Genomic DNA, 26421 nt, shown 5'->3' on the forward strand with positions numbered 1-26421 from the left:
GATTTACTGAGGTATGTGCAAACCAGGTAGTTTTAATAATAATTTTTATGTTTGCGCCTAAATTAAAACATGCTTTCACTGGGCGGTATAGTATGATTAAATAATATCTTTAAATCAGGCGCAAGGAGCTAATATAATAATTAGAATAAACCCATCCTTCATTTCTGCGCCCTCTGGCTGATACACCTACATAGCCTATTCATCAGTTCTACGGCTCAAGTTGATCCCCGGGAAATCCCCGCAAATAATAAATATATTTTTCTACGTTATAGCAGAGACACTGGAATTATAGTGTGTGTGTGTGGCAGGGTGCGCCCCGTTGTCTGTGTGGACCGGGGGGGGTTAAATCGATGCTGGCTCAACGGCGTGATGTCTGTCAGCCATCGGCCCAACCCTACTTGACATGGATTGAGATATTTGCATAGCCTGTTAGGCTACTCTCCTTTTTTCAGACAGCAAGATCTATAGTTTAACAGGCTCATGAACACTTATATGAACACTTTATTATCCTAAAATTAGAAGTGTAATACAAAGAAAAACAGGATTGTTACGCTTTCCACTTTTACTCAAATACAAATACAAATACAGATAATTTTGCTGCTTCAACAAATACAGATACAAATACTGGGCTCTCTGCACAACCCTACATTGTATCAAAGCAATGCAACATCACACATTTAGCCAAGACATTGCGGACACTGACTTGAAAAACACTGAGGAGCTACACATAGAGCTTCCTCTTTTGCTTCTGCAGGAGAAGTTGAAGTTCAGGTGAGTGTATTTTTCCTTTATAAGAATTAAATAATTCCAAACAGTCTTTGCCAGGCTGATACAGACAGTTTGTTTGTCTTGCCCATCTTCAGTTTTCCACTCTTAAGCCTCCTTGATTCTCACCCCCCATTGAGCAAAATTAGATTAGTTCTTAGTCACTGTGCCAGCATTCTGCACAGGTCACTGAGGCCTGGAGTGAGCCTGAAGCCCAGACCCAACCCAGTGACCATATACAGTCTGCTTTAGGTACACTTCATACAGTTTACTATTCATTTCCTTGTTTTAAAATACCTGAAAGGTGTGTCTTTGTGCCTCAATCCTCTAGTCAACACAACAACCTGTTTACTCCCGTCCATGTTCTACTGTAAGAATTGGTTTTAGTGTATCCCATGTGTACCCCATGTGTTACTTGCTGCACTCCTGCTTGGTGCTTCCCCATGCTGGATGCTTTCCATCCCCAGTTCTGCCTGTCTAAGGAACCTTCTGTCGGTGTGATTACTCATTAGACATTCTGTACCACTCAGATTCTGCTCCTGCAGCCAGAGAAAGACTAATCCTGCTGAATGTTAGGAATAAGCATTACTGCAAACCAGCTATCAACAGGGCCATCCCCTCGGACGATGGCCCTTTTAGCAAAACAGACGGGAGGTTACATACATAACCTTGGCTCACTGAACAAAGAAAGGGCCACGAGAAAGTGAGGACATAGCAGTGGTATTTGGTGTATCTTCAGTGGAATATTGCTGCCATCAGATTTACTTTATACTAATGCACAGTCTTCCAATCCAGGCTTCCTCACTTACAGCATAGATCCTTACCTCCAATTCCTTTCTGCAATGGAAGCGAACCAATATGTAAACCCCCATCTGCAAACAGACACAGATATAGTTACTTGTATGTTTACCACAATATAAGCAATATGCCTGACTATAGTACATTTGTATCTCCGTATCAGTTTCTCTGTTGGGCTGTCAATAAGGCTAAGTCCCTTGTCATTTGTGAAATACTGTGGTGATAAGGACTTTTTTTGTAGCAGCAGCCTTGAAATGGTTGAAGTCTGTGGGACATCTCAACAATCACAGGCAAGGCAAGGGGGTCTAAATCCCCCTCTCGCATGGGTCCCATTCATAGACTTTTAACTTCAAACAATGATAATGTATTGCTCTGGATCAGGATAGTGCCAGAGTGAAAAAATTGGCTGCATTAGACACATTCCCCAGCACTGAGTGCATGTGATTTAATTGTTTCTCTTTACTCAACACGTGTTGGACTACAGCCTGCACTGACCTTGCAGCCAGAGCCCACCAGAGCTGGGTTCAATGCATGTGTTCAGATATACAAACATGTATGTTATATTTGTGGGCTCCTGAGAGTTACATGGAATAAGTGGGACTGACACAAGACAAGGGTTATTGACCTTACCTGCTTTTCTGGGGTCTAGGATGCCATGAATTTTTTTTTTCATTTTCCCCTGTATTTCATCCAAATATTTTTGTCATTGTCAGTCATGTGCTTTTCTCTCTCACCTCTGCACTTGTGGAAGAACGCAGGGCAAGGCAACTGCACTGCTGCAATACACATGCACACCAACACCCTTATGAATTTACAGTTGGTCAAATACAGACAAATCTCAACAAAGCCTTTTTTACCGCTGCAGTGGGCTCCCTTTTACTGTCTATGGATGACAATGTCTGGGATCAATCCCTGGCCGTAAGACTCGGCCCGCAGTCGGGATGGGTTCCTTGCTGACAGGGAAAGGCTTTCCTTTATTTATAGTGAGTCCTAGAATCGGAATCCTCCACCTCTACAAGGGGTGCATCAAACAGCTGCTGTGTCTTAAATCAGATGCTGAATTTCTGGGTCAGCACTGGAAAAAAGAGTGAAAAACAACAGGAAGTAGTACGCATGCGAAGCCCCTTGCATGTAACCCTGTACTGAAGATGAACAGCAGGGTATGGCCTTTGGGTCCTTATAGATTTATGGGTAGAGAAACACAGGTTAAATTACAGCCTTTAGCTGTGCAAGCATAAGGAACTCAGAACATTCTGCAAATGCCTTGGAACTCCTGGAATGCCAGGCAGCATCTATTTTGTACATGGTACACACAATATGATGCAATTTAGCTTCTAAATTACCAACAAACCATTTTTATACTCCGGCTTTATGTAACCCTGTTTGGAATTGCCAAAGGTACATTAGGCTTGTACTTGCTCTGCAAGAAGGTGTTAATACATGAGCACCAGCCAGATCCACTGTATGTGAAAACAGAATATTGTACACAAACTAATAGTATGAAGGTTTTGGATTTTAACCTGTTACTCCAGTGTAGCAGTATTATGCACAGCACATCACTTCATGCATTAATATTATACTTTTTATGGCTCTGTACATGGTAGACATCAACATCCAGGCAGGACAGTTTGCATAATCTTGGTTTGCAGCAAAACACCTGAAACATACAGCTGCCTTTTGGTGGGTTGTTTCACACAAGAATGGTTGTTTTGCTATGACCAAACTGTTATAGTCAGGATGATGTGTTCCATGTCATTATTGACTGACCTCAGATGAAGGTACTTTGCCAAATATCAAAATAACAGATTGTATGGATTGTTACATCTGTCATTTTTGTGAATTTTAATTCTCTTTTTTTTTTTTAAATATACTGTTACGCCTCAAGTGTGAACAAAACCATGGTAGTGTTGTTCATATATGGTACGGAAAGGTGTTCCTGACACTAGGCCTAGAGGAACATTGCTATTGTGCAACTCCATTGTAGGACTTAAACATAAAGCCCACAAAGCCTTAGAAGGTTACTACAGTTTTGCCAGAGGCATTTACTCTTGTGAGCTACTGCCAAATCTACCCGTTGTTTTAAGTTGTTTACATGTTAAAACACACACCACCACACTTTTTCAGATTACACTTCCTAATTTGGTTATGGTTCTTTCAGGGAGCAGGACACATCGTGCTAGGAAAGAGACCAGACCATAGGCCAAAAAAAAAAAAAAAGACCGACAGTAGATGTCTTTGAGAGAACTCCTGTAAGTCTTGATGTAAAACATTATACACACAAATACATTTACTCTGAAATGGCTTAATGGCATTTTATTACACTAATGTTAAGAATCAGTTTTCAATCAAGGCATTACCTTTCAAGTGGGTCCAAAAAATTGTCTTATTTAACTTACTGTACCTGGGTACCAAGTAATTAATTTGAGTTAATGTGTTTCTTGGGGAAAGGGGAAAAAGACATACAGCAGATCATTTTTGGAACTTGGGGAAATTCATTTTATTTTGACAATGTAACGCATACAGGAGTAAAACTGGAAAAAAAGAAACAAACCATACTTTCAATTCATGATGGCAAAGTACACAGTAATTCAGATCAATCTTACCAGAAAATGAAACTACAAATCTGAGGGGAAAGGTGTGGTCCAAGTCAAAGATAGCCTCAGCCAGTCACCAAAATCTTCTCTTATGACAGTTATGACACAGGATTGCTCATCTGACACCCACTATGTACCATGAGTATGTTGCCTGCACTAGTGTAACGTGGTGTGGATCTGTTGCAACTCTGTTGCAGATTTTGTCTGTGGATAAACTTCCTTTACATGCTTTAACGACTGAAATGGGGTCGTCAGCTAGGGTTTCTGCACAGACAGATAAAGGCACTTCTAAAAAGAATAGGAAACCCTGAACAGAGAAATGAAAGATGCTACTGAGATGGGGGGGGACAAAATTGTATAAAATAAAGCACAAATATTAAATTAAAAAAATCATCCTGGCAGATTCTTAATCTTCAGCCATTCATGACCATCCGGACGAGTTCTGTAAGAGAAAGGAGACAAAAAAAACAAAAATGAACATCAAGGCTGCCAGGCTGGACTGCACAAGGGGACCGACTCCAGCTGCAGCACCCTCCTGAACATCCTCTCCACATTCTCAGCCTCTGCTGCCTCCAATCAGGAATGCATTCAGGCCTTTTACCACAGGTCATTCAGTTTGCTGCAGATTTCTTTGGGTGTTCTTATGCAGTTTCTGGGTTGTGTTTAATACAGCAAGACAGTCATAACTGATTTTTGCTACACCTTCACATATGAATGAGTGTCATTCCATTTCAGTCAAGAGCCCCCAATTTAATATGCTACCGTACAATATTTTTATGGATGACAACTAGTGAAAGTGGAGTCATCTTATTGCAAAATACCTATGGTTGTCTGAAATGAACCAACCTCCACTAGATTATAGCCCAGGGGTTAGTCCCCCAATTCCATGAAAGCCACCTATGCTCTGACTGTACAGGATGCTGCAGATGTAGTCTGATCCCCACCTCCTCTGGTTTGTCTGTCAGTAGCAGGAAACCAAGCTGGCATTAATGACAGCAGGGGGTGGAGCAAGGTAAGAGATCTGCTCCATCACCTATTGAGCCACAGAAATGAGGATTTGCCCAGGCTTTTGGTCCAGTGAGCATGGCCATTCTCCATTCCTGGCCTTTCTACAGGAAGTGAACAGAGGCCAGCGGGCCAGCAACTACCAGCTTCCATGAAGAGGGGAAAAAAGTGCTGGGGACAGAAATACCAGCAAAAGTGCTATTCACTGCAGTCCCGCAGTTAGTAAAAAGAGTGACCGTTGTGCTTAACAGAGCTGTGGGGGAACGACATTAAAACTTGATCTTTGAGAAAAGACTCCTTTTGGGAGACGTAGGCAATGGAAAGATGAGAAGATGGGGCAGTATTCGCTATGTATTCAAGCATGGTTAATATGAATTGGCAGGTCTCATCTCAGGTCCGTGTCCCCAGTTCTGAGCCCAACGGTCACCCTTCTGCATCTACAACAATCTCTCCACCAATCACCTCTCCCATAGTCAGAGGACCAGTATCTGGGGAGAGAAGGAGAAAGACACCCAGACACATGCTGAGGAGCATGCTGCGGCCAGGGGGTGAGTGAGGGCTGCTGGAGGGAAGAGGAGTCAAACACCTTCAAACAAAACTGAGGGGCCCGCTCGGCTTTACAATGACATAGTGGAAACATGGCTGTATATGGAAACATTTCTGTATAGAAGGCCATGCCACCACACACGCGCGCGCAACACACACACACCACACGCACGCACCACACGCACGCACCACACGCACGCACGCAACACACGCACGCACCACACGCACGCAACACACGCACGCACGCAACACACGCACGCACGCAACACACGCACGCACGCAACACACACACGCACGCAACACACACACGCACGCAACACACACACGCACGCAACACACACACGCACGCAACACACTCGCATGTGATAAGGAGTCTGCCTGCTCTTACAGACTGGAAGAAAACTGATCTTGGTTTGCTTGCTAATGTGACTTAGGCCATTTCTCTCAACAACATGATCCACCTAAAGTGCATGTTAATGTGCACATTGACATAGTATGTACATAGTATAGTAAGTACAGAAGTCCAATAGTCTCAATGAGCCTTTGTGAGTCGATTTTGGAAGCTGCCAGTAAATGTATGGTTGCAAATACATGTTTACACTGTGACAAACATGCACCTGTGACAAATATGCACCCTCATAATTAATGGACATCTGCTATGCGCTACAGGTAAATACAGTTGTCAGTCTAAGAAGGGGATGTTAGGCAGCTGGATCTCTAGGTGAACATAGTTAAGCAACTACATCCTATGCAGTGAGGTTCAGAAAATGTGAGTGGGACCCTCTTCTGGTATATGTGCTGACAGGGGGAAGGGGGTGGGGGGGAGCCGATTGCCCGTACCAACGGTCAGCCAGACATGATGTGCCGAACAAAGGCTGTGGGAGAGGAACACAGGTTAGTATGAGCATCAGGATGGCTCCACCTTCTCCACTTTCTCTCCTATGCACTGTACCAGGAGTGCCCAATAAGGGTTACAGTCTCCCAATGTCCAATGTCCAAGTCCAATGATCCCGTGCAACAAATCTTGTTCACAACTCTTCCTTTGAAATGTACCAAAAAGGCTCTCAAATGATGTTTCTAAGAAACCTTAACATTTCTAAAAATTTGAATTTTTCTTTCTTTTAACAAGTCACAGGATAACAGTGTAACCAGCTATATTTCTATGCACATTTCACTGGACAGGAGAGAATGTTATTCAAAGCTTTGCACTGTATAAGCATCAACAAACCATGCAGTAGGCAAAACTGGTTCTGGAATACAGACTGTACTCCTGCACCCCCCCCCTCCCCCCCCCCCCAACCATATAGTTAGAGCAGTTAAGCTAAATGAACCCAAGTGATAGCGTGCTCACTGCACTCAGCATTTCAGCTTCTAGAGAGACATGAAGTCCATGACTAGGGCTGGCTGCTCCTGATGCCATGCTTTATCTGTGCATTTAAACACCGGCATGCCAGCTGCAGTACGCCAGCGCTCATTTGCCTGAGCGATTTCCCCCCCCATTATCTGGATCTTAACACCCATAAAAGCAGATCCAGGGCCATTTACTGCATTATACATTCAGTCCACTTTGAAGCTCTGTTAGGGCAGATGTCTTACCACACCAATTTTAGCTCAAGAACAGATGTGACAATTACAGTGTGTGTAGTAAGTACATTTTAAGGCCTTTGTCTTACCGTACGACACAATATATGTAAACTAAGCAATCACAAAATGGGCATTGCCCACATGGCACTGTGGGACATTGCAGCTTTATTTCCAAAGTTCCCCATTTGCCAGCAGGGGCACATTCTCCATCAAACAGTAAGTCAGAGCCTCCACCACCACCTAGTACAACTGGACCATGTCATCCAGCACTCTTACCTTCATAATTGATACAACCGTTGGCGTCCTCATGTCCTGCCAAAAGTGTTTCTACCTCCTCTTCCGTCATCTTCTCCCCTGGAACAGAGTTTAACGTGTTAAACGTTGCTTTGCAGCTGTAATATGACACACCCAAAGGCTAACTGCATGGGCCTAAATGCTGCGCCTGGTGGAGGGGATACTGATAAAGAACACAGCTCTCAAAACTTGGAACAGTTTCAGCAGCACTGCAATTTGAAATGGTAACAAGCGGTAAGAAACCTTTTATGTTAAATGTAAGGAAATTTACCACAGTAAACTTGTGGTAGGCTTGGTTAAACAGACTACACACAAGACCTGAAACAAGCTAGCTAGCACACACAGACTTTTACTTTCATGGCACATGATTTCACATTAATCAAGGTCTTCTGTCCATATGAGCAGTAGCATTAGCATGTCCACTGTCAGACTGAGGAACCTACAGGAAAATGTTAAAATCAGAGTGAATGACGCCATGTGAAAGTAGTGAGTGGACAGACTGACACTGAAGGAGAACTATTACATGTTACCCAAAACTGTTACTTCCTTAATTGTTAACTGTTTAAATGACTAGGGATCTTGGCTTTCACTTTTCAACATGCGTAGGTGCCTAATTGAACAAAACTAGCCACTGGTTAATGGGCCACACCTGCGTAATCACAGGCTCATTAAATGCAGTTGTGTAGAACTCACTTTTTTCCCCAGTAGTGTGCTGGTTCCTTTTGTTTGTGGATGTTTAAAGTAAATTATTGTTTTTTAAGTTTAAGTGCAAGTTCTGCTCCTTTTGTATTGTTTTTTTGTTTTGTGAGAAGTGTTGGCCAGCTTCTCCACAGGCAAAGTGTTTACGTAATGTGTAGAAACATATCTGGGCTCACACAATGACACAACATAAAGGGGTCAATTCCGGGTACTGACAGCCATCTCGGTTACAGGAACGAGGCAATGGTGTGTTCTGTGTGGACGGGAACCGAGCACATACCCAGAGTAGTGAGGACATGACGCAGCTCCGCACCCATGACTGTGCCGTTGCCCTCCTTGTCAAAGACGCGCAGGCCCTCCACGAAGTCCTCAAATGAGCCCTGGTCCTTGTTCTTGGCAATGGCCTGCAGCATGGGTAGGAACTGCTCAAAGTCGAGCATCTTGTAGTTCATCTCTGTGGCAGAGAACATATTGCATAAAAAAGAAACGTTAACCACAATGCTGTGTTCTGCTCTACATGAAACTTGTAGAGTACTGCCTTGATGCCAGTACTTCCTTTTAAAGTATATTCCCATGCCATGGGAGTACTTCATTTAAAATGATAACATTCACCGACCGATAACTAACTTCATTTGAATGGAGACTGCCCTACTCATTTACCCTCAGTTTCATCTACTATATAGCATAGTGACTCAGCTACAAGCTACAATGCAGTATTAATTTCAATTTGAAATGCCAGAAAAAGCAGGTGTTTTTAAAACACAGATGCACACCAAAAATTAGAAAGGACAAGTTGGGGCTGGCAAGTCATTTCCAGGTTTTGCTAAAATTCCTGTCCATCCCAACAAGAGTCCTGCAGCATGTGGGACGGTCCATGGCAGGATTTACTTGTTTGAAATGGGAACTGATCTGATCTCATGCTTCTCTGACTGAGGAGGCCCTGAAGCTCCCTTCCCTGTTGGGGAGTGCAAGAGACCTGCAGCAGTCTGTGGTGCTCACCTTCAGCTTTGGGGTTACCCAGGACCTTCAGCACTTCCGCATTGACGGGGTTCTGGCCCAGGGCACGCATCACGTCCCCACACTGGCTGTAGCTGATCTTCCCATCGCCTGTGCGGTCAAACAGCAGGAATGCCTCCTTGAATTCTGTGAGAGAGAAAGTGTGTGTGAGGGGAGCCCACTGTGGTGCCAGAGCTTGCATGCACCCGGGGTTGCTAATATACATTTGAGAGAGCAGTGTAAGAGGGGACTGTAAATGGCAAATGCATGGAAGAGAATGACAAAAATGGCAAATGCCAAAAAAATATCCAGGACTAGCAGAAGATACTGTCAGGAAAAGAAAGGAGAGCAGTGAGACAGCATAAGGTTGCAATAAGGCACTTTCTAGGGCACCAGCTTTGGGTGACATGCCACCAATTCCCAAAACTGTCCCACACAAGCGACACACAATGGAAATCGGGGCATGCAAGAAATCAAACCATAATCACGAACACCCTTATGGACAAACTGTAGACCAATGTAGGATGGCCCCTTTTCTTGCCACATTAAGCTTATCAAGCTTTGTCAACATAACTTCAATCAGTGGAAAGGAAATAGATTAGGATCACAACTACAGAGAAACTAAAGAAACCTCTTCCTCCAAAGCAAAATATAACCGACCATTCAGCAGTGCCATCCTGAGAAAGGCAGAACAGCAGACATAAGAGATGAGGCCATTAATGGCTTCAACCTGAACAGACACGACATACTAAATGGATACCAACACAAACCAGAGACCCCAATGAGACCCAAAGTAAAAGTTCCTCACATGTCCATAATAGCATTTCAAGATTTATTTCTACAGTTCCAGTCCGGTGACAAACACTAAATGAAACTTTGCAGAAAAAGGCCATGGTCATAAATGTGAACAGATCTTCAGCACACCTTCCACCTTGCAAACACACACACAACTACGGTTTTATCATATTTGTTACGTGCATTTGTCAGCTGTTGTCTCTGACAGTTTGAGAGTTAACTAGTTTCCCCCTATATGGTGGGACAAGGTGACAAGTGGAGAATGTACTTACTAGTACCATTAACTGGATGTGGAAAAGGGCCATGCACAGGACAAAGAAAAAAAAACTAATGTTAAGACCATCAAAAAAAAAAAAAAAAAACACATACGGAGTCACACATTTGGGTGTTTGTTAGTGAATTATGCGTATATGGGTGTGATGGGAGTGGTGATCTGGGCCATTTCCCTGACGCCTTGAGTCGTCATGGGCGCATTCCTGTTCGCTGGAATGTGATGGATCGCGGGACGGCCTTCCTTGCCCGAAACTACCGACTTATTTCGCCATATATGGCACTGAGAGGGGAGAGGGAGCACTAATCTGCGTGTCATCTAGGTTTAAACAAATGACACTGGTGCTGGTGCGCAAATTTAATCAACTGCACCGCCGAATTCCAAAAAAGGACCTACAGCAAGTGACAGAGCGCTCGCGGGTGAAAGCTGGGTGGATAAAATACTACAAATTCCAAGGCTCTTTCATTCATTGAAGTCACGCAAAGTACAACGGCTGTCTAGATGCCAAAATTCGCTCATAATTCCATGTCCCTACAATGTTCTAAAGTCGATGAATATGAATTGTGTCCTGTGTTTGAATTTTATCAGAAACAACACAGCAATAATTCACGACTGCTGCTTGCTAGCTGCAAAAAACTAAACACTTCCGGTTTTACTCCCTGCTAAGGAATGTCGGATGTCTATGCCGAATAGCTGTTTGGACAAAGCCAAATCAAATCGGCTGGCTACAGGCAGCTGCAATAAAGACAGACAGAGACACGAAACATTACATGACTTTCACATAGGCTAACTATTTAGCTAAAGTCTACAAACATCCACAGCTGACTTGCTAAATATCGCTACAGCATGCATTTTTAAGATTCGTACACGCTTTTAAAACTCATAAGCTCGCTGACGTTAGCTGGGTAGCGCTATCGTGCACGCTTTCATACAAAGTCATCTTTACAATCAAGCGTACTGGACGTTGCTAGTTAGTTTATCCAGTTATTATTGTTTAGGAACACGTCTCAAACATCTCACTCCACAAGTGCGGAATCCACCAAAAACAAGCTTGTGTTACTGATATTTCAATTAATTCCCCCCCTTAGCATCGAGGTACTGATCAAGCATCAAACCAAAACTTTCAGCTTAAACGACTCACCATATATTTGATCCGATATAAATTCAATCTGGAAAGAACAGTTTCATCAAAGAGAGAAAACAGAAATGGAAGGAAAGGTTTCAGAGATATCCCCAGGCAAAGATGAGGAGTGGTGATGGTCCAACATCCAGATAGCTAACGTTAGCTGCATAGCTAGCTAGTTAGGTGGATGGTTTCTGAAGGAAAATCCTCTAACACTTCAAAGCAATAGAAGAAAGTTTAAAACTCACCAATTATCTGGTCTTCCGAGAAGTCGGACTGTTTAAAGAAGAATGAATACATAAGGATACAGACACACAGACTGTCAGAATTGTTAGACAGTAGCATGAAAATGTCAGTTGCTACTAGTTAACCGAGATTAGTTTGGGAACATATAGCTGGATACCAACCTAACTATCTGATGTTATTTACATAGCCAGCTATGCAACCAAAAGTCTCCCACTAGTTAGCCCCAACTCTAGGCGTTGCCAAAACCAACTTAACTAACGTTAGCTAGTCCATTTCCACCAATACTTTAGCTAGCCATTGAAGATATCTATCCACTTAACATGCCAGGCCACCTGAAAAACAGCTAGCCTTAGTTAGTCACATAATGCTAACTTAACTAGTTTGATAACGTTCAATATATCTTGGCCAGACATGACAAAAGCGACTGGATTAGTCTAGCTAACTACTTTACACTTACGCAAACCTGTGTGATGGCTAACATTAACTAGTAAATAAAAATCAAACCACTATGTAACGTTAACTATCTGAATGGAAAAAACGATGTATCAAATTATTCCATCTCACTGAAAAATATGATACTGTAGGTACCATGTCTGGATCAGCTCTGTTGTTCACTGGTCGTTCCCCGCTTCAGTAACCCAAAATGTGGGACAACTGCCGGACAGCAAGACAAACCTTCGAACGTAGTGTTTATATAGCTGTGTTGAACGATGACGATACTCAGGCGGGCGTTGGCTACCTTCAGTTTACCGTAAGTACACATGTGGCGCATAAGCCAACGCTCACCATCGTTCATAGAATCCCATCAGCTCTGAGACAGAAACAGCGTATGTTTATTGCCACGAAGAGGCAGATTTATTTATACCTGACGACAAATGAAGGTGTATTTTAACACAAATTTTTTCCTGATCTTGCTAAACGCGTGGAGTGTTCAAGGTCAGATACTTAATTGAATTTTTGAAACAAAAGCATGCTTGAGAATACACATTTTGAAATACTGACACTCAGAATGGTGTGGCAATGAAATTGCCTGTTTATCAAAACTGTTTACCTGTTAAGCTGTTACAGTTCTTGCCCTTTAACTATATCCACTCTCTTTGCGCATATTTTCTATAATTTACGTTTATGTGGTGGAGCGCAGTTATGTACCCCCGCCCCCAAAACCGATTTAAGACCAGTTTATCCATGTATGATCTAACCGCACTGGGTACATATTATTCAGCATCAGCGCTCATAAACGTCTTTATAGGCCCTTGCGATATTAACACCACAATCTCTTTGACAGTGCTGTACAGTTAACCATAGCGCTATTCATGGTTGAAAAACTGAGACTGCCGCACCACCCTGCGGTCACACAGTCCATTAGCCTACGTCTTAGTTCAAAATAAATTGCACAGATGTGCATAAGTAAAAAAGTATTTTAGTCAAGCTTTCTTACCAAATTGCAGCATATAATTCACAAATAAGCACATTTTAAAATGACAAAAATGCTTATTCATAGTATTTTGTACAGCCTCCTTTGACTTTGATGACACTTAAAAGAAGCGCCCAGTAGTTTGTTCAACTCGTACTGGAAGAACTTCTTGAAACTTTGCTCTGAACACCAAAATTATGCAGCCAACATGGAATGGTAGTTTTTTGAGATATTATTTCCCAGTGATCCAGAAAATCCCTTTCATTTTTCTGTCATTGTCCTTATCATTGACTGCATTTGAGTTTGCTTTGCAAAGCATTTTTTTTTCCTCATAGCATGTTTTGGACATTTTTCTTGGAGCAACTACCCTAGTGAAACCCCATTTGAATTCCTTGATAACGAATGCTACAATGGAAACTGGTAGGTTCAGCTGGCTGTGGTTTAATTCATGGAAATTTTAGACAGCTGTCACATCACCTCTCCCAGCATTGAACACTACAAATGCATTGCACCAATACATGGCCTTTCTTTATAATTAATAGTAAAACAAATATCTGAAGCTTCTGTTAAGTTCCAGAAGCTACAATTAACTAACAGAGAAAGGAAATCTGATGCAGAATTACATTTAAAAAATATTTTAAGACAGTTACAAGGTGTGAATAAATCTCATTATCATTAACCCCCCCCCCCCCCCCCCCCCCCCTCAAAAAAAAACAAACAAACAAAAACATGTGCATTATTAGGATAGAGGGAGTTATTAATGCCAACACGTAGAAAGACATTTTGACCAAAACCCCAGTTCCCTGTGGCAAGACATTTGGACAAAAAGGACATTTCATCATGACAATGATCCAAAGCATTCATCTAAATCTACAAAATAAGCTAAATAATTAACTGACCACAAAATACATGGTGTCAGCTAGTCATCTCAATATCCAGACCAAAATCCTTTTTGTAGTTCAAGAAGACTTCACAGATGAAAACCAAAAAATCCGAAGTACCCTATTAAAGCAATTCTGCCATCCACAGAAGTGCCAGAACATCATACATATCACAAAAAGCACCTGGTGTAGTATCTCAGTATAATCCATGCCAGAGGAGAATAGAGAAAATACTACTTACAGGAGCATGAATAAATGTGACTGTCTTATCTTCTGTAATAAAATTAATTGTTTGTAAACAATATGACTTTGCTCTGTGCAATTCAATTAGTGAATAACATCCAGTGCTATCCTTTTTTCTGTTGTGTCATGTTTTTTTGTTAATCAGAGGTATAAATGAACACGGAGAGCACTGTATATGTATATCTACTATCTATATAGATGGTAAGAGTGTAGGCAAGAGTGTATGATGTAACAAATTGAATGCATGCAATTAAATTTTCTATCTTTATGTTTAAATGTTTTCATTTCTCCAGAAGAAATCTGCATTGTGTTTTATGGGATTTCATGACACAAACTACAATATACAGGTAGAAAACAATTCTGGAGCAGTGGCAATGTGGAAGTGAACAAGACCAAAATATAGACATAAATGGATGTCAATTTTTCCATACTCAGTTTCAATTCGGATACTTGCCCTCTGTATGACACAGAGTCTGTCTTCAGCATTTTTTTCATCTGCAGTCTCAAACACAATCTTTATCTGTGAAGAGTTTGTGCTTGTTCTCTGAAGTACAACATTTGCATATTTCAAAAATTTCAAAGCACAGTACAATGCATGTTACATCCTCAAAAATGTGTTTAACCAATTGTCATTGTTTAGAACGAGAAAGGCCCGCTTTGTTTTGTCAAACAGTACTGACACACCTGCTTGGGTCTAACAGCATTGAAAGACCTGATTAGTTCTATCTATCAGTATTGAAAAATCCAGTCACTTCCCTCTATCAGTATTGGACACTGAAGAGCATAGTTTGCCATCCAGCATGGTGTGACAGAACTTATGCGGCAGGTGGAGGCTGACGCACCACATGCAGAACTCTAATAATGGACAGTGCTCAAAATACTATAATGCAACTGTCAGTTTTTGATGAAGAGCTTACCTCTATTTTTTCCATGGTTATATTCAAACCAGTCCCTCTTGTTTTGGAAGAGCGCCAGACAGAGGACATGGAGTCATTTGTTTTTTTTTTTTTTTTTTGCACCAATTCACCAATGGCCTTCTCTCCTGAATTTATAGCTGTGTGTTTTCATAAACTAGCAGGATACCATTATTAATCATAGATGAATCTGCAAGTACAAGTCAAGTGTAGTCACACCACAAGTTTTCTTTAAACATGCTCATGAATTGTATGGAAGATCCTCACCATGAAGATGACAGCACAGTGGTGAATACCTCATTATGACAGTCAGGCTGGCCTAGTGTGGGAGTGTGGGAATCAATTCCAATATGACTCTGATATGAGTCTGTCTGTACAATGCATAAACTGACAGTAAAAACACACTGTCTCTCCATTCTGTCTCATGAGGTGGTTCTATCTATGAAAATGAATACCTTAAATCCAAATCCCAGTCAAGCTAATTCTGTTAATAAGAGTAATGATGGTAAATATGTACAAAGAAATACATTGGATATCACATTATCAAGACACTTCGGAGTGAAGGGCTTGGAAATGTTCAACAATGGCTTGCCATATAAAATGCAAACGTCAGTATTAATTCTTAGTGCCACTTTGGAAACATTTACCAGTTATTTTGCATATTAACTGGACAAATTAACAATACCCCTGTGACTATAGCTCGTCCAGCAATAATGTGCACTTACCTCTACTGCGCTGGGGACAAAGGGGAAGTCAGAGGGAAACTCAAGTCATCCCCATAGCTCTGAAACTGGTCTGGGGTGTACAGGGGCCAGGAGAGGGCTAGGGAACAGGGGTCCCAGTCTGGTAGAGGCTTCAGTTGAGGATGGCTTCTTGAGGGACAGTTCTCAGTTCTCAAGGCACAGATTTGGGGGCAAGGATTTGATCAATAGTTTGTTTCTAATGCTCAGATGCAGCAAGCATTTCCACAGGTCTTGTGACAAAGTGTGTGGGTAAAAGTGAAAACTGGACCAAAAACAGAAATCTGTATATAGGTCTTTGTATTTTCATTTCTGACATAATAAATGTACTTAATTTGTATTTTCAGCCAGTCTCTCTCTCAGCTATTTTTGATACCTACATCAAGTGTACATGGACTACTCTCTTTTAAGGAAGCACACTCTTGACTCTTCTGTCTTGTCATGTGAAATCCACCAGAGAGTCACTCAACCAGCTAAAGATGTCCCTCATTTTAGTTTAAATTGTCACAGCCATGCATACCATAATTTGCAGAACTGCATGCAACAGATCAGTATTTTTAAAGCAAGAAAGGAATGTCTAGCATGCTTTTGGTAGACTAAGGAATTCACCATTGAGCACTAGGGATTCATAGATCCATAGATCTTTAGAGGTGCACCACTGAAAATATGCGTCACATCAGTTTGCAGAATTCTCTGTATGTTTGTTGTTGAGAATCATTACATTACACCAGTTTCTTAGTACACATTCTTATCCTGAGCAGCTTACATAGCTTGCAAATTTTGTTACCCATTTATACAGTATGCTTGGATATTTATAGTGGAAATTCAAGTTAAGCACCCTGCAGAAGGGTACACCAGCCATGCACGTAGCCCATAGCCTTAACACAACACTGAACTAGTGCCTAGAATGTTGTTTTCAATCCTCACCAAGCAGAAGAGTACATTTTAGGACATATTTAGAAAAAAAGCCATAAATCAACAATAAATTACTTTGCTACTATTCTGGCTGCCATAAAATCTTTCACAAATCAGGCAAGTTTACGTTTTGGATTACTTATGTAATTAGGTTAACATTTATGGAAAGGAAAATGATTGTCATTAACACAGTTAATGGAATTTGTCTGCGTTGCCACTCAGGCTTTGCCACTCAGACAGAAAACTGCCACAGGTTGTATTATGGTAAATGTAACATAGAAACATAACAAACAGTTAAAAAGGCAAGGAGAAAATACTTAATTTAGTATGGTAATCTACTGATGCCCCAATAACTGCACTCTATTTTTTAATTGTCTCTATACATTGTTCACACTGCTGACGCATGACTGTGCTGCCCAGCACAGCTCAAATCACATCATCAAGTTCACACATGACACGTCAGTGGTGGGGCTCATCAGTAACAATAATGAGTCCTCATACAGAACAGAGGTCAGTCAGCTGGTGGACTAGTGTCGAGACAACAATCTGTCTTTTAACGTTGAAAAAACTAAAGAGATGATTGTTGACTTCGGGAAGAGCCCTGCTGTCTACACTCCCTTGAACATCGACGGCTCTGCCATGGAGACAGTCAACAGTGTCAAGTTCCTGGGAGTGCACATAGCGAAGAACCTCACCTGGACACTCAACATCACCACCATAACCAAAAAGGCCCAGCAATGTCTCCACTTCCTGCGGAGGCTGAAGAAGGCCAGCCTCCCCACTCCCATCCTCACCACCTTCTACCGAGGGACCGTAGAGAGTATCCTCTGCAGCTGCATCACTGTCTGGTTTGGGAATTGCAACGTCGCTGACCGCAAGACCCTACAGCGGATAGTGAGAACAGCTGGGAGGATCATTGGGGTCCCTCTTCCAACCATGGAAGAGCTCTTCCAGAACCACTGCAGCCGGCGTGCAACCTGCATCGCCACAGACCCCTCCCACGGACTGTTCACTCCCCTGCCGTCTGGCAGAAGGTACCGGAGCATCCGTACTGTCACTGCCAGACACTGCAACAGTTTTTTCCCTCAGGCAGTCAGGCTCCTCCCCTCCTGCGCCTGCACAAGAACAGAACCCCCACCCCCGGAGCACAGCATGACCCTGCCCTCTCCCCTGGACTGAGCACATAGCCACTTTAATAAAGTGAAATCTGTCTACATATTTACTCTCTGCCTTACAATCTGATGTTGTGTTACTTTGTCTATTTATTTATTGTCTTGTTATCCTGTCTATTTATTGTCTATTTATTGTGTATTTATTGTCATGTGTATTTATTTAGTTGTATTGAATGTAGCACCATGGGTTCCAGGGAAAACGTTATTTCAACCCTACTGTATAGTGCATATGGATGGGCTGACAAAAATCTCTCTGACTGACTGACATCAATATTTTGTCTTCAATTTCATATATTATGGGTGGAACTTACCTGTGAGTTACTAATCTTCTGGCAGAGTTAGACAGGAAAATAAGTCAGTTGCATGCAATTAAATATGTGTCTGTTCTGTCTATACCCCTAAACAGAACTAATGATTATCCTTTGCAATTATAGCCAGTGGGTCTTACATGTAGGTTTTTATTTGGTGTTAAGTTCATTGATGTTTCTCAGTGCACATTTCACACAAGGAGCCCTTCAGGATCCTATCATGACAGCTTTTCCACAATACTCAATTCATCTCATATCATGATGTTGCAATCCATGACTACATGGATTAAAAAACTACATGGTTTAAAAAAAGTCCTGACAAACAGCTTGTGACCCCGACCCACTGAAAGCAAAAGTAGTAATGGTGAGGAGTCCCAGCTTTTTTTCACTCCTCCTCATTGCTGCTCTGTTCCCCGCACTGGAACCGGATGAAATCGAGCACACGCGCCCCCTGCTCCGTCAGGTACTGGCCGACTGTCCGACTGGGGTCTGGTAGGAAGCTTTGGGCCAGCAGGCGGGTTTCGGAATCTCCGCAGGGCAGGTCCTCCATGTTACCCAGGGAGAGGGGTGCCTCTCCCACCACGTGCTGCCCCAGCTTCCTCCCCAGCGTCTCCGTGCTGCCTTGGCCCCCCCGGAACACCACCAGCGCACCGTACCGCCCCATCGCCACGTCTGCCTGCCCGGACACGGGGCCATGCACGTAGGAGCCAATGTGCCAGTCAGCAGGTACCCCCAGGAAAACTGCCCGCTTCAGGGCAACATTCTCACCAAGACGGCCTGAAAGAGGAAGCACGCTTTCAGTCACTTAAGAGGGAAATGTTGGACAACCGTGGAGAAACTAGTTTATGGTCCTTGGGTCAATTCCTTAGATAAGCCTTCATTAAATTACATAAAAATGCCAAGGGCTTCAGTTCATCAGGACACAGTCCATTAAGTGTTTCTAATCACTCATGGTGCGTTTCCACCAGGCAGTACAGTACAGTTCGGTACAGTACGGTACACAATTATTTGCGTTTCCATCATCAACAGTTGGGAACCGTATCAAAATAAGCATACCGTATCATACTGGTTTTTGGTACCCTTCTGTTGGGGTACCAAGCACGCTGGTACGGTTTGTAAAGGATGGAGCTACACCCACCGTCATCCGTTGATTGGTCGACAGAGAGTCGTCACTTCCGTGCGACAACGTGAATACAAACTAGAAGGCTGTCAACGTTAAAGCATTATCTGAATTACTGAAAGGCGTGGCAAACGCAGATGTGCTGAACGTAAATATCTGCACTAGAATTATGGAAGGAAGTTGCGGTAAAACTTGACAATATGATTAATTTGCGTTAAAACATTAACGCGTTAAAGTTTCCAGATTAATCGCGAACGAGCGTTAACGTTGACAGCCCTAATACAAACACAAAAATTCATCAACCATCTCTGCTGTGTTGCGTTCTTCGGGCACTTTGTGTCACGCTACTTACCTAGCTGACGCAGCAATCGCCATCCAGTATACACCCCGCCTATTAAGTAGGGTACAGTTGGCAGTGGAGACAAAAGCCGTACCAGGGTTTACCGTACCAAACCGTTACGTAACGAACCAAACTGTACTGTACTGCTTGGTGGAAACGCACCATACGTGTCATTCATGACACTCACCTATCGTCAGGGCCAGCTGATCTGAGAGGGAACCTCCTGCTGGCACACTCAACCTGGACAGTTCATCTGCAGACAGGAGGCTCTGAGACAAGCATGCAGACAGTGACACTGTTACACTCTATGTGCACCATCAGACAAACATTTTTCAAAAGTTTGAAACTTAAAGAGTGGGTAATAAGCAGATTCCCTCAACACCTTAAGAAAGGGATATCTGCTGGCTTCATAACAGTGATACCTTTGATGGAGCATGGATTAGTAAAACAGAAAAAAAGCCAATGCATAATTTTAAAATAAACCCAAGTGAAAGTATTAATTCTTTGAGCTGAAGAGTACCATAGTTCGATTAAGATGAATTCTTATTCTGAAAGTCAATTAGTAACTTTATTTATATAGCTCTAACAAGATGATTTGGATGTAAAATGCATCAACAATTTCTACAGCACAGCCGTTTGAGCCATTCACGATCTTACTGTAAGCATGTTTGTGTAAGCTTCATGCAGTATGTCCTCCTCAATCTGCTATGTGCTATGTGCTGTGTTGGAGGTGTCATTTCCATCCCTATACATTCTACCTGGACATCCTTCCTAACTGCCTATTAAATACTTGTGTCTGAGTCTCACTGAAAACACGGCCTCTGTGCCTTCTGACGAAGAGAACTGAAGGCTGCTGTGCAGTTCTGCTGGGTCACTAGGTCATCTCTGGGGCAATGGGACGCACCTTTGCATATCCAGACTGACCCTCTGTCTTCGCCTGGTGGTGCGCCATGGCGGCGAACGCTACATCTCTCACCAGCTGCTGGAACTTCTCATTACGGGCGACGAAATCCGTCTCGCAGTTTACCTAAGCAGCACAACGAGTTCATTACTTCCCAGGTCCCGCCCCATTAAACAGCTGTTGACGCAAATGTAATGTCTTTATCCGCATTCAGAATCATTCACTATTGTGACACACTACAGGGTTGTTGCCCAGATTCCATGATTGTTCTTTTGGACAGCCATCAAAATTCAGGGATGCCACAATGAGAAGCTGAACAAGAGAATCTCATACACGAAATGGCTACCCTGTATTGAGGAAAAAGTCACTGAGCTTGTGTTGACTGAATACATTTGGAGTTGAAGTTAATTGAAAAAGTCCTTATGGTTCTAAAACCAAGATAGCTATATGTCAACAGCTTGTATAATAATAGTCAAACTGAATGAGAAACAAAGAAGCTTCTCTTTTCCTTTGGGTTGTTTCCTTGTGTTGTCAGCCACATAAGATGATCTGCACAGTGTAATTCTAATGGACCAATGTAACTGTAAATGAGGAGTTTGGAGAGATGAATTACCTCCACCATTACTGCAGCTCTATCCCCCACCAGCTGGCCAATCAGGCCCTCTTTGGCACGCCGTCCCTCCAATCGGCTTGCCTTACTCCAGCCTTCCTTCTGTGCTTGTTCATGTAACCAGCTCTCTGCCTGGGATCAAACAGACCTGTATATGTAAGAGAACACAACAACTATGCGCACACAGGCCCACTCTCATGCCCCTTCCCGAGTGGGCTGCTGCAAGATCAGTGGATTTGGGGCTAGCACGCCACAGACAATGTGAAATCATCGAACTTGTTCATTAGACCCCTCTCAGTACACAGTCACAGCCTGAAAATGTTTTCTGAGTATTCCCAGGCTTCAAATCTCCTTCAGTATGGCCTCATCTCTTTCTGAAAAAAGATGCTTAAAAAAAACAAGAGTAGAACTATCTGCATTGCTTCTGTTGTTAGGATACACATGATTCTATATGGATTGCAATGCAGATTGGAAATACCGCAATACAAGGCAGTCTTTGCTGTTTTGGCAGCCACTTATCTATATGCAAAGTCCAGAATTATCCCATCAATATAATACAAAGAAACACAGGCATTAACACAGATACCTACACACATTCAGCTAATGGATATGTAATGGAGTCATACAGAAGTAGCAAGAAAGTGTAGTGGACAAGTATAAGCATTAGCTGAAGGAGAACTGTAAACACACAAGCAAGAAGAAATGTGACACTGAAAATATGATTAAAAAAAACTTTGACCTTGATATTTGTTTTTATAAAAGGTTTCTGTGGAACACTGAGGTGATCACTAGCATAATTTCATTAAAATCCATTCACTGAGAAACTGAAGCCAGAAAATCTGCTATGGAACCACAGCTGGAAGAGGACAAAGCATAAACCCAATTTCTCTTTTGACCCACCCCCAAAATTAGCTTCCAGTGACGCCCCTTCTTATGACCCAATTGGCTTCAAGGTGAAAAGGTCACTCTGCAGTGCACTGAAAATGGAGCACTGTCCACTCACAAAGTACAAAGGCCTGTTCTCTTCAAAAGGCACTCATGGTACAAACTACAAATTTAAGTGGAAGGGCAATGAGGAAGTCACGGTCTTCACATGGACTCAAACAATATGACCCCGGTGCTGCTGTCTCTGCATCCAAATAACTTGGTGATACCAGTCAGTCCATGCCATTCTTGACGCGAAAAACCTAAATGAGGTCCAAGCTCACTGTACCATATTAGATTAGAGAGGGACATCTCATCTTAGTGATGGACATATTCAAATAGAAACAAGCGAACACCTTTGTTTGGTAGTTTGGTAGCTTTCATAACTAGTTAACCCCTAGTCTATGGATACTATATACTATAGATCTATATACTTGATCAGGCTGAAATACAACTCTAAATGTGTTTTATCCTGTCCTGTACACATCCCTGATGTTCAATATACCCTTTTCCTCTTCATTCCCTTGAGAAACTCAGCTGCCTACAGAAGCAAGCTCCAACAGCACACACTGTCCATTTTCACACAGAAAATAGACTGGTGGTTTTGTCCACATTTGTTGACATGGAAAAAAGGGTAATTAAATGGTACATGCAGTGCAAGAAATGTATAATATAGTGATTTCATCAACACTGTGGTACTTTAACACTTAAGTCTCTCACCTGTTTGATGTCATTGTCAAACTTTTCCAGCGCTTTCTTGCAGCTGATGAAGGTGTAGCCAGTGCTCTTGCGTAGTTTTAGTAGAAGGGCCTTTTGTGTACTAAGAAGTGCGGCGCTCGTATGGACTGACTGCACATTTTGAAAGAGACAAACCTGAAGCACAGATCACATGGGATTAACACTGAAATCGCACTAATTGTAAATACGCAATTCCTTGCCTGACACTATAAAGATTGGATTCACACAATAAATACCCTCTACGTGTAACTCGGAAACAAGAAAGCCTATATAGGTTATCTTCTCTAACCAAATGAACTTGGAATTCTATCAAGACAAAGCAAGTCAGCTACTTAATTAACTGGCTAGCTACTTCATCTAACTAAAAGTGTATGTCCTGTCTGACATCAAACAAACATCACTTTGTTTAGTGAGGATACAGACAGAGAAGCTACCTAGTTGCAGCTTCAAAGCCTAGGAGCTAATAGCCAGCGTAGCTAACACAGCTATCTAGCATACCTATCGGTACCTAAACGTGCCTTTTTCAGGATTCAGCCTCTAATAAAGAATACCAACAACTGAACACGTTAACGTAATATAACTATACTGCTACATATTTTTTGAACGTAGCCTAGAAGACAGCTAAAAGACTGCTGTAATGTTAGCTGTAATGACTCCAGTTGATAATCTGGTACAGTTAAATCTATTAGCAATTTTATCTACTTTGCCATCATTCACACTCAAACAGCCCACCACATGACGGTGCTCTGTGTCTGCAGGTGACACCGCACGCTTCCTTCAGAACTATAGTAAAAATGTAAATTCACAATTACCTTGCTAAAATCTGTTCTGATCGACCTCAGCACACAGTATAGAGCCATCACCGGCACCACGCTCAACTAGCAGACAGCTTCCTCTCTCTTACGCAAACGAAAATGTCATTGAACCACGCTTTCTACGGCAAGCCTACAGGATCAAACAAGATTGTACATTATCGTTGCTTGTTACTTTGCCATCCATCACCAGGTGTTAAAATATTGGAAAAAAATGGCAGGGAATTCGTCTCAAAGTCGTTGTCGCACAGTGTTAATAATGCCACTGCGTACTGCATAGTCTGTAAAATTATCAGCAGCAACAAGTTTTGCACTGGTGGCATTAATGGGTCATTGACCTTTGATGACCTTGAAATACTACCAAGATTATTTTGTTAAAGATATACTTGTGCTGTAAATCTAGATTACATCATTGTTTAAAAAGTTTATCTTCTGGTTTTATGGGTATCTCTGTGGTGGCCCTGAAGTGCAAAACACAAATACAAAAAGAAAACAAAAAAAACAAAAAGCTTGTAGCCCTGAGGTGCAAAACACACACACACACACACACACACACACACACACACACACACACACACACACACACACACATACACACAAAAACAAAAACAAACAAAAAAATGTTGATTGTTGTTATTCTGTTTTATGATCTTGTTACTCATCTCTGGAGTGCTGCAGTGGCTACTTGCCTTTGTTACAGTCAGGGCTTTAACTACCTGATTTTAGCAAATATCGTCTCAATGAAACCTGTTCATCTTCAGAATTTTGAGTTTTTGGTGTGTTAAAAAGAATTGGAAATCCCGTTGGATTTTGCCCTTGGAGACTGGAATTGAGCAGCCTGATGGAAAAACTGCACACATGGTTAAACTTATTTTCTTTCCTCAAAGGTAAGGGCAAAGTGCAGCGCAGGTACAGTGAATTATTCTGTCTTGATTTCCTTGTCCTATCACTAGCCTTAGAGTGCCAGTGTAGTCCAGCTCTTTTTTAAGTATGGTTTGAGCAGCCCATCTGGCATTCTTGATTGAAAAATAAAATCAATCCTATATTCCATTTTATTACCATTACTAAATCAACCAATACCCACTTGGCAAAACAATCTTAATAATCAGATTGAAGTGTATATTCTTTTTTATGAGCTCTGTCTCACCATGAACTGTTTCCCTTTGCACATACACCTAAGAAAACTACTTGACATTGTGAGTGTTTCCTCTCTCCCATTGAGCAAAACAACCTGGAGAGTCTTATGTCATTTAAATCAGTCTGTTCATTTGATGAAATACCAACCAAACTTGTGAAAGATCTCCTCTCTGCACTTTATTAATTAAAGCCCCATTAATTATTACATTATTAGTTATTCTTTACCATCAGACTACATGCCCTAAAACCAGTTGTAGTCAAGCCCCTTTTGAAGAAATCTTTACAACAAACTCTAGCCACATCTTCACCCCTCCTGATTAACATTTACCTGTCTTAATGGACAAGGTACCTTGACTGAGACTGCATTGTAAAAATCCCTGCTCCAGCCACTGTTAGAGAAATGGTCCTGAGCAAACCATGCCACCAAACTGCCTCTATATGCCTTGATATGATGCAAGGAAGTGATGCATTTTCATGCTATTTCAATGTTAAATGCCCAAGTTCAAAAATGTTCTACTTTTTCCTGAACAGGTTTTCTGTTTTTCATTTCCCCATGGAAAGCATACTATGTTCAGGGATTTGTGACAAATTACATTGTGAAAATTCACTATAACATATAAAATCTGATTGATTGATTGATTTGTTGTCCAACGTAGCATCTAGTATTGGTCAGGTACTATCCCAGGACAAATGCACCACTGACTACATTGCAAATGATTCATTTTAAGAGCAATTCTAGTAGGCTGAAATCAGAAAATTTTGTGAAAAAAAAAATCATGGTTCATTCTAGTATGTCCACAGGGCAGTCTCACAACATTACCTTCACGTCCACCACCTGAAGGAGGATGCTCTGTGAAACCTATCCTATTCACTGGACACTAGGGACCCCTGCTGGACTCTTCAAAGAAGTGACATCCACTGAGCAATTGAAAGGATTCTGCAGAGGACAGTCCTGCCATGATTAAAAAAATTTGGGTCACGTGGGCACAAGGAGCTGTGCTCAGGCTCTGTATCCCTCTTCCTGAGCAAGTGTCTAGAGGTGCTTGGAGGAGATAACATGTGCAAATTTTCTGATGCAACATTGCACATGACTGGCTGGAGTAGCCTTAGAACTTTAGCCAGTTCTCTGATGCAATAGTAGTTGCTCAGTGGGATAGTGTGTGAAATATAGCAGATGCCTTTTGATACTCTAGACTGGTTGAAAACAGAGCTGCTCTGGTTCTAGGGTTTAAAGTTTAATGAGAGATTACATTCATGATTCTGTCTGAGAAGATTGACCAAGGAAATCAACAAAAGGAAAACACAATTTCAAAATTGACCAACATGGATTTAACAGCAAATCCAGAGTGAAATTGGTATCTAAATCAAGCATCCCTGACTGAACACAAAATCCACTGCTTTCCAAGACCACTCACCAAATGATCAAACATTTTCTGTGACCCAATATATTGAAAATATGTAAATGATTTTGGTATGTTTCAACATATTTCTTGCATTGACATGTTTTAAATGTATTTTCCACATATTCTTAGGCTG

The 26421-nt window shown here is 41.9% G+C and overlaps 2 protein-coding genes across 4 annotated transcripts; both read right to left on the reverse strand.

Annotated features, from left to right (window-relative positions):
• Positions 1 to 4050: 4050 nt before the first annotated feature.
• myl6 (myosin, light chain 6, alkali, smooth muscle and non-muscle) lies at positions 4051 to 12405 on the reverse strand. 2 transcript variants are annotated; one of them, XM_036530507.1, is made up of 7 exons: positions 12305 to 12405; positions 11719 to 11746; positions 9285 to 9428; positions 8566 to 8739; positions 7569 to 7646; positions 6549 to 6583; positions 4522 to 4599 (listed from the first exon to the last, which is right to left on the reverse strand). In XM_036530507.1, exons 1-6 carry the CDS (start codon positions 12305 to 12307, stop codon positions 6555 to 6557), a joined length of 456 nt encoding a protein of 151 aa, XP_036386400.1. In that variant the 5' UTR covers positions 12308 to 12405; the 3' UTR covers positions 4522 to 4599; positions 6549 to 6554. The 2 variants fall into 2 exon arrangements, with proteins under 2 accessions (XP_036386401.1, XP_036386400.1); XM_036530508.1 differs by lacking the exon at positions 6549 to 6583 and having other exon boundaries at positions 4051 to 4599.
• A 6032-nt stretch (positions 12406 to 18437) lies between these two features.
• tsfm (Ts translation elongation factor, mitochondrial) lies at positions 18438 to 23828 on the reverse strand. 2 transcript variants are annotated; one of them, XM_036531926.1, is made up of 6 exons: positions 23749 to 23828; positions 22919 to 23047; positions 21278 to 21406; positions 20668 to 20790; positions 19951 to 20032; positions 18438 to 19080 (listed from the first exon to the last, which is right to left on the reverse strand). In XM_036531926.1, the coding sequence occupies exons 1-6, from the start codon at positions 23794 to 23796 to the stop codon at positions 18689 to 18691; spliced, it is 903 nt and encodes a 300-aa protein (XP_036387819.1). In that variant the 5' UTR covers positions 23797 to 23828; the 3' UTR covers positions 18438 to 18688. The 2 variants fall into 2 exon arrangements, with proteins under 2 accessions (XP_036387819.1, XP_036387818.1); XM_036531925.1 differs by having other exon boundaries at positions 22919 to 23071.
• Between the last annotated feature and the right edge of the window lie 2593 nt (positions 23829 to 26421).

Source organism: Megalops cyprinoides, chromosome 6 (genome assembly GCF_013368585.1).
Source record: "Megalops cyprinoides isolate fMegCyp1 chromosome 6, fMegCyp1.pri, whole genome shotgun sequence".
NCBI lineage: Eukaryota > Metazoa > Chordata > Actinopteri > Elopiformes > Megalopidae > Megalops > Megalops cyprinoides.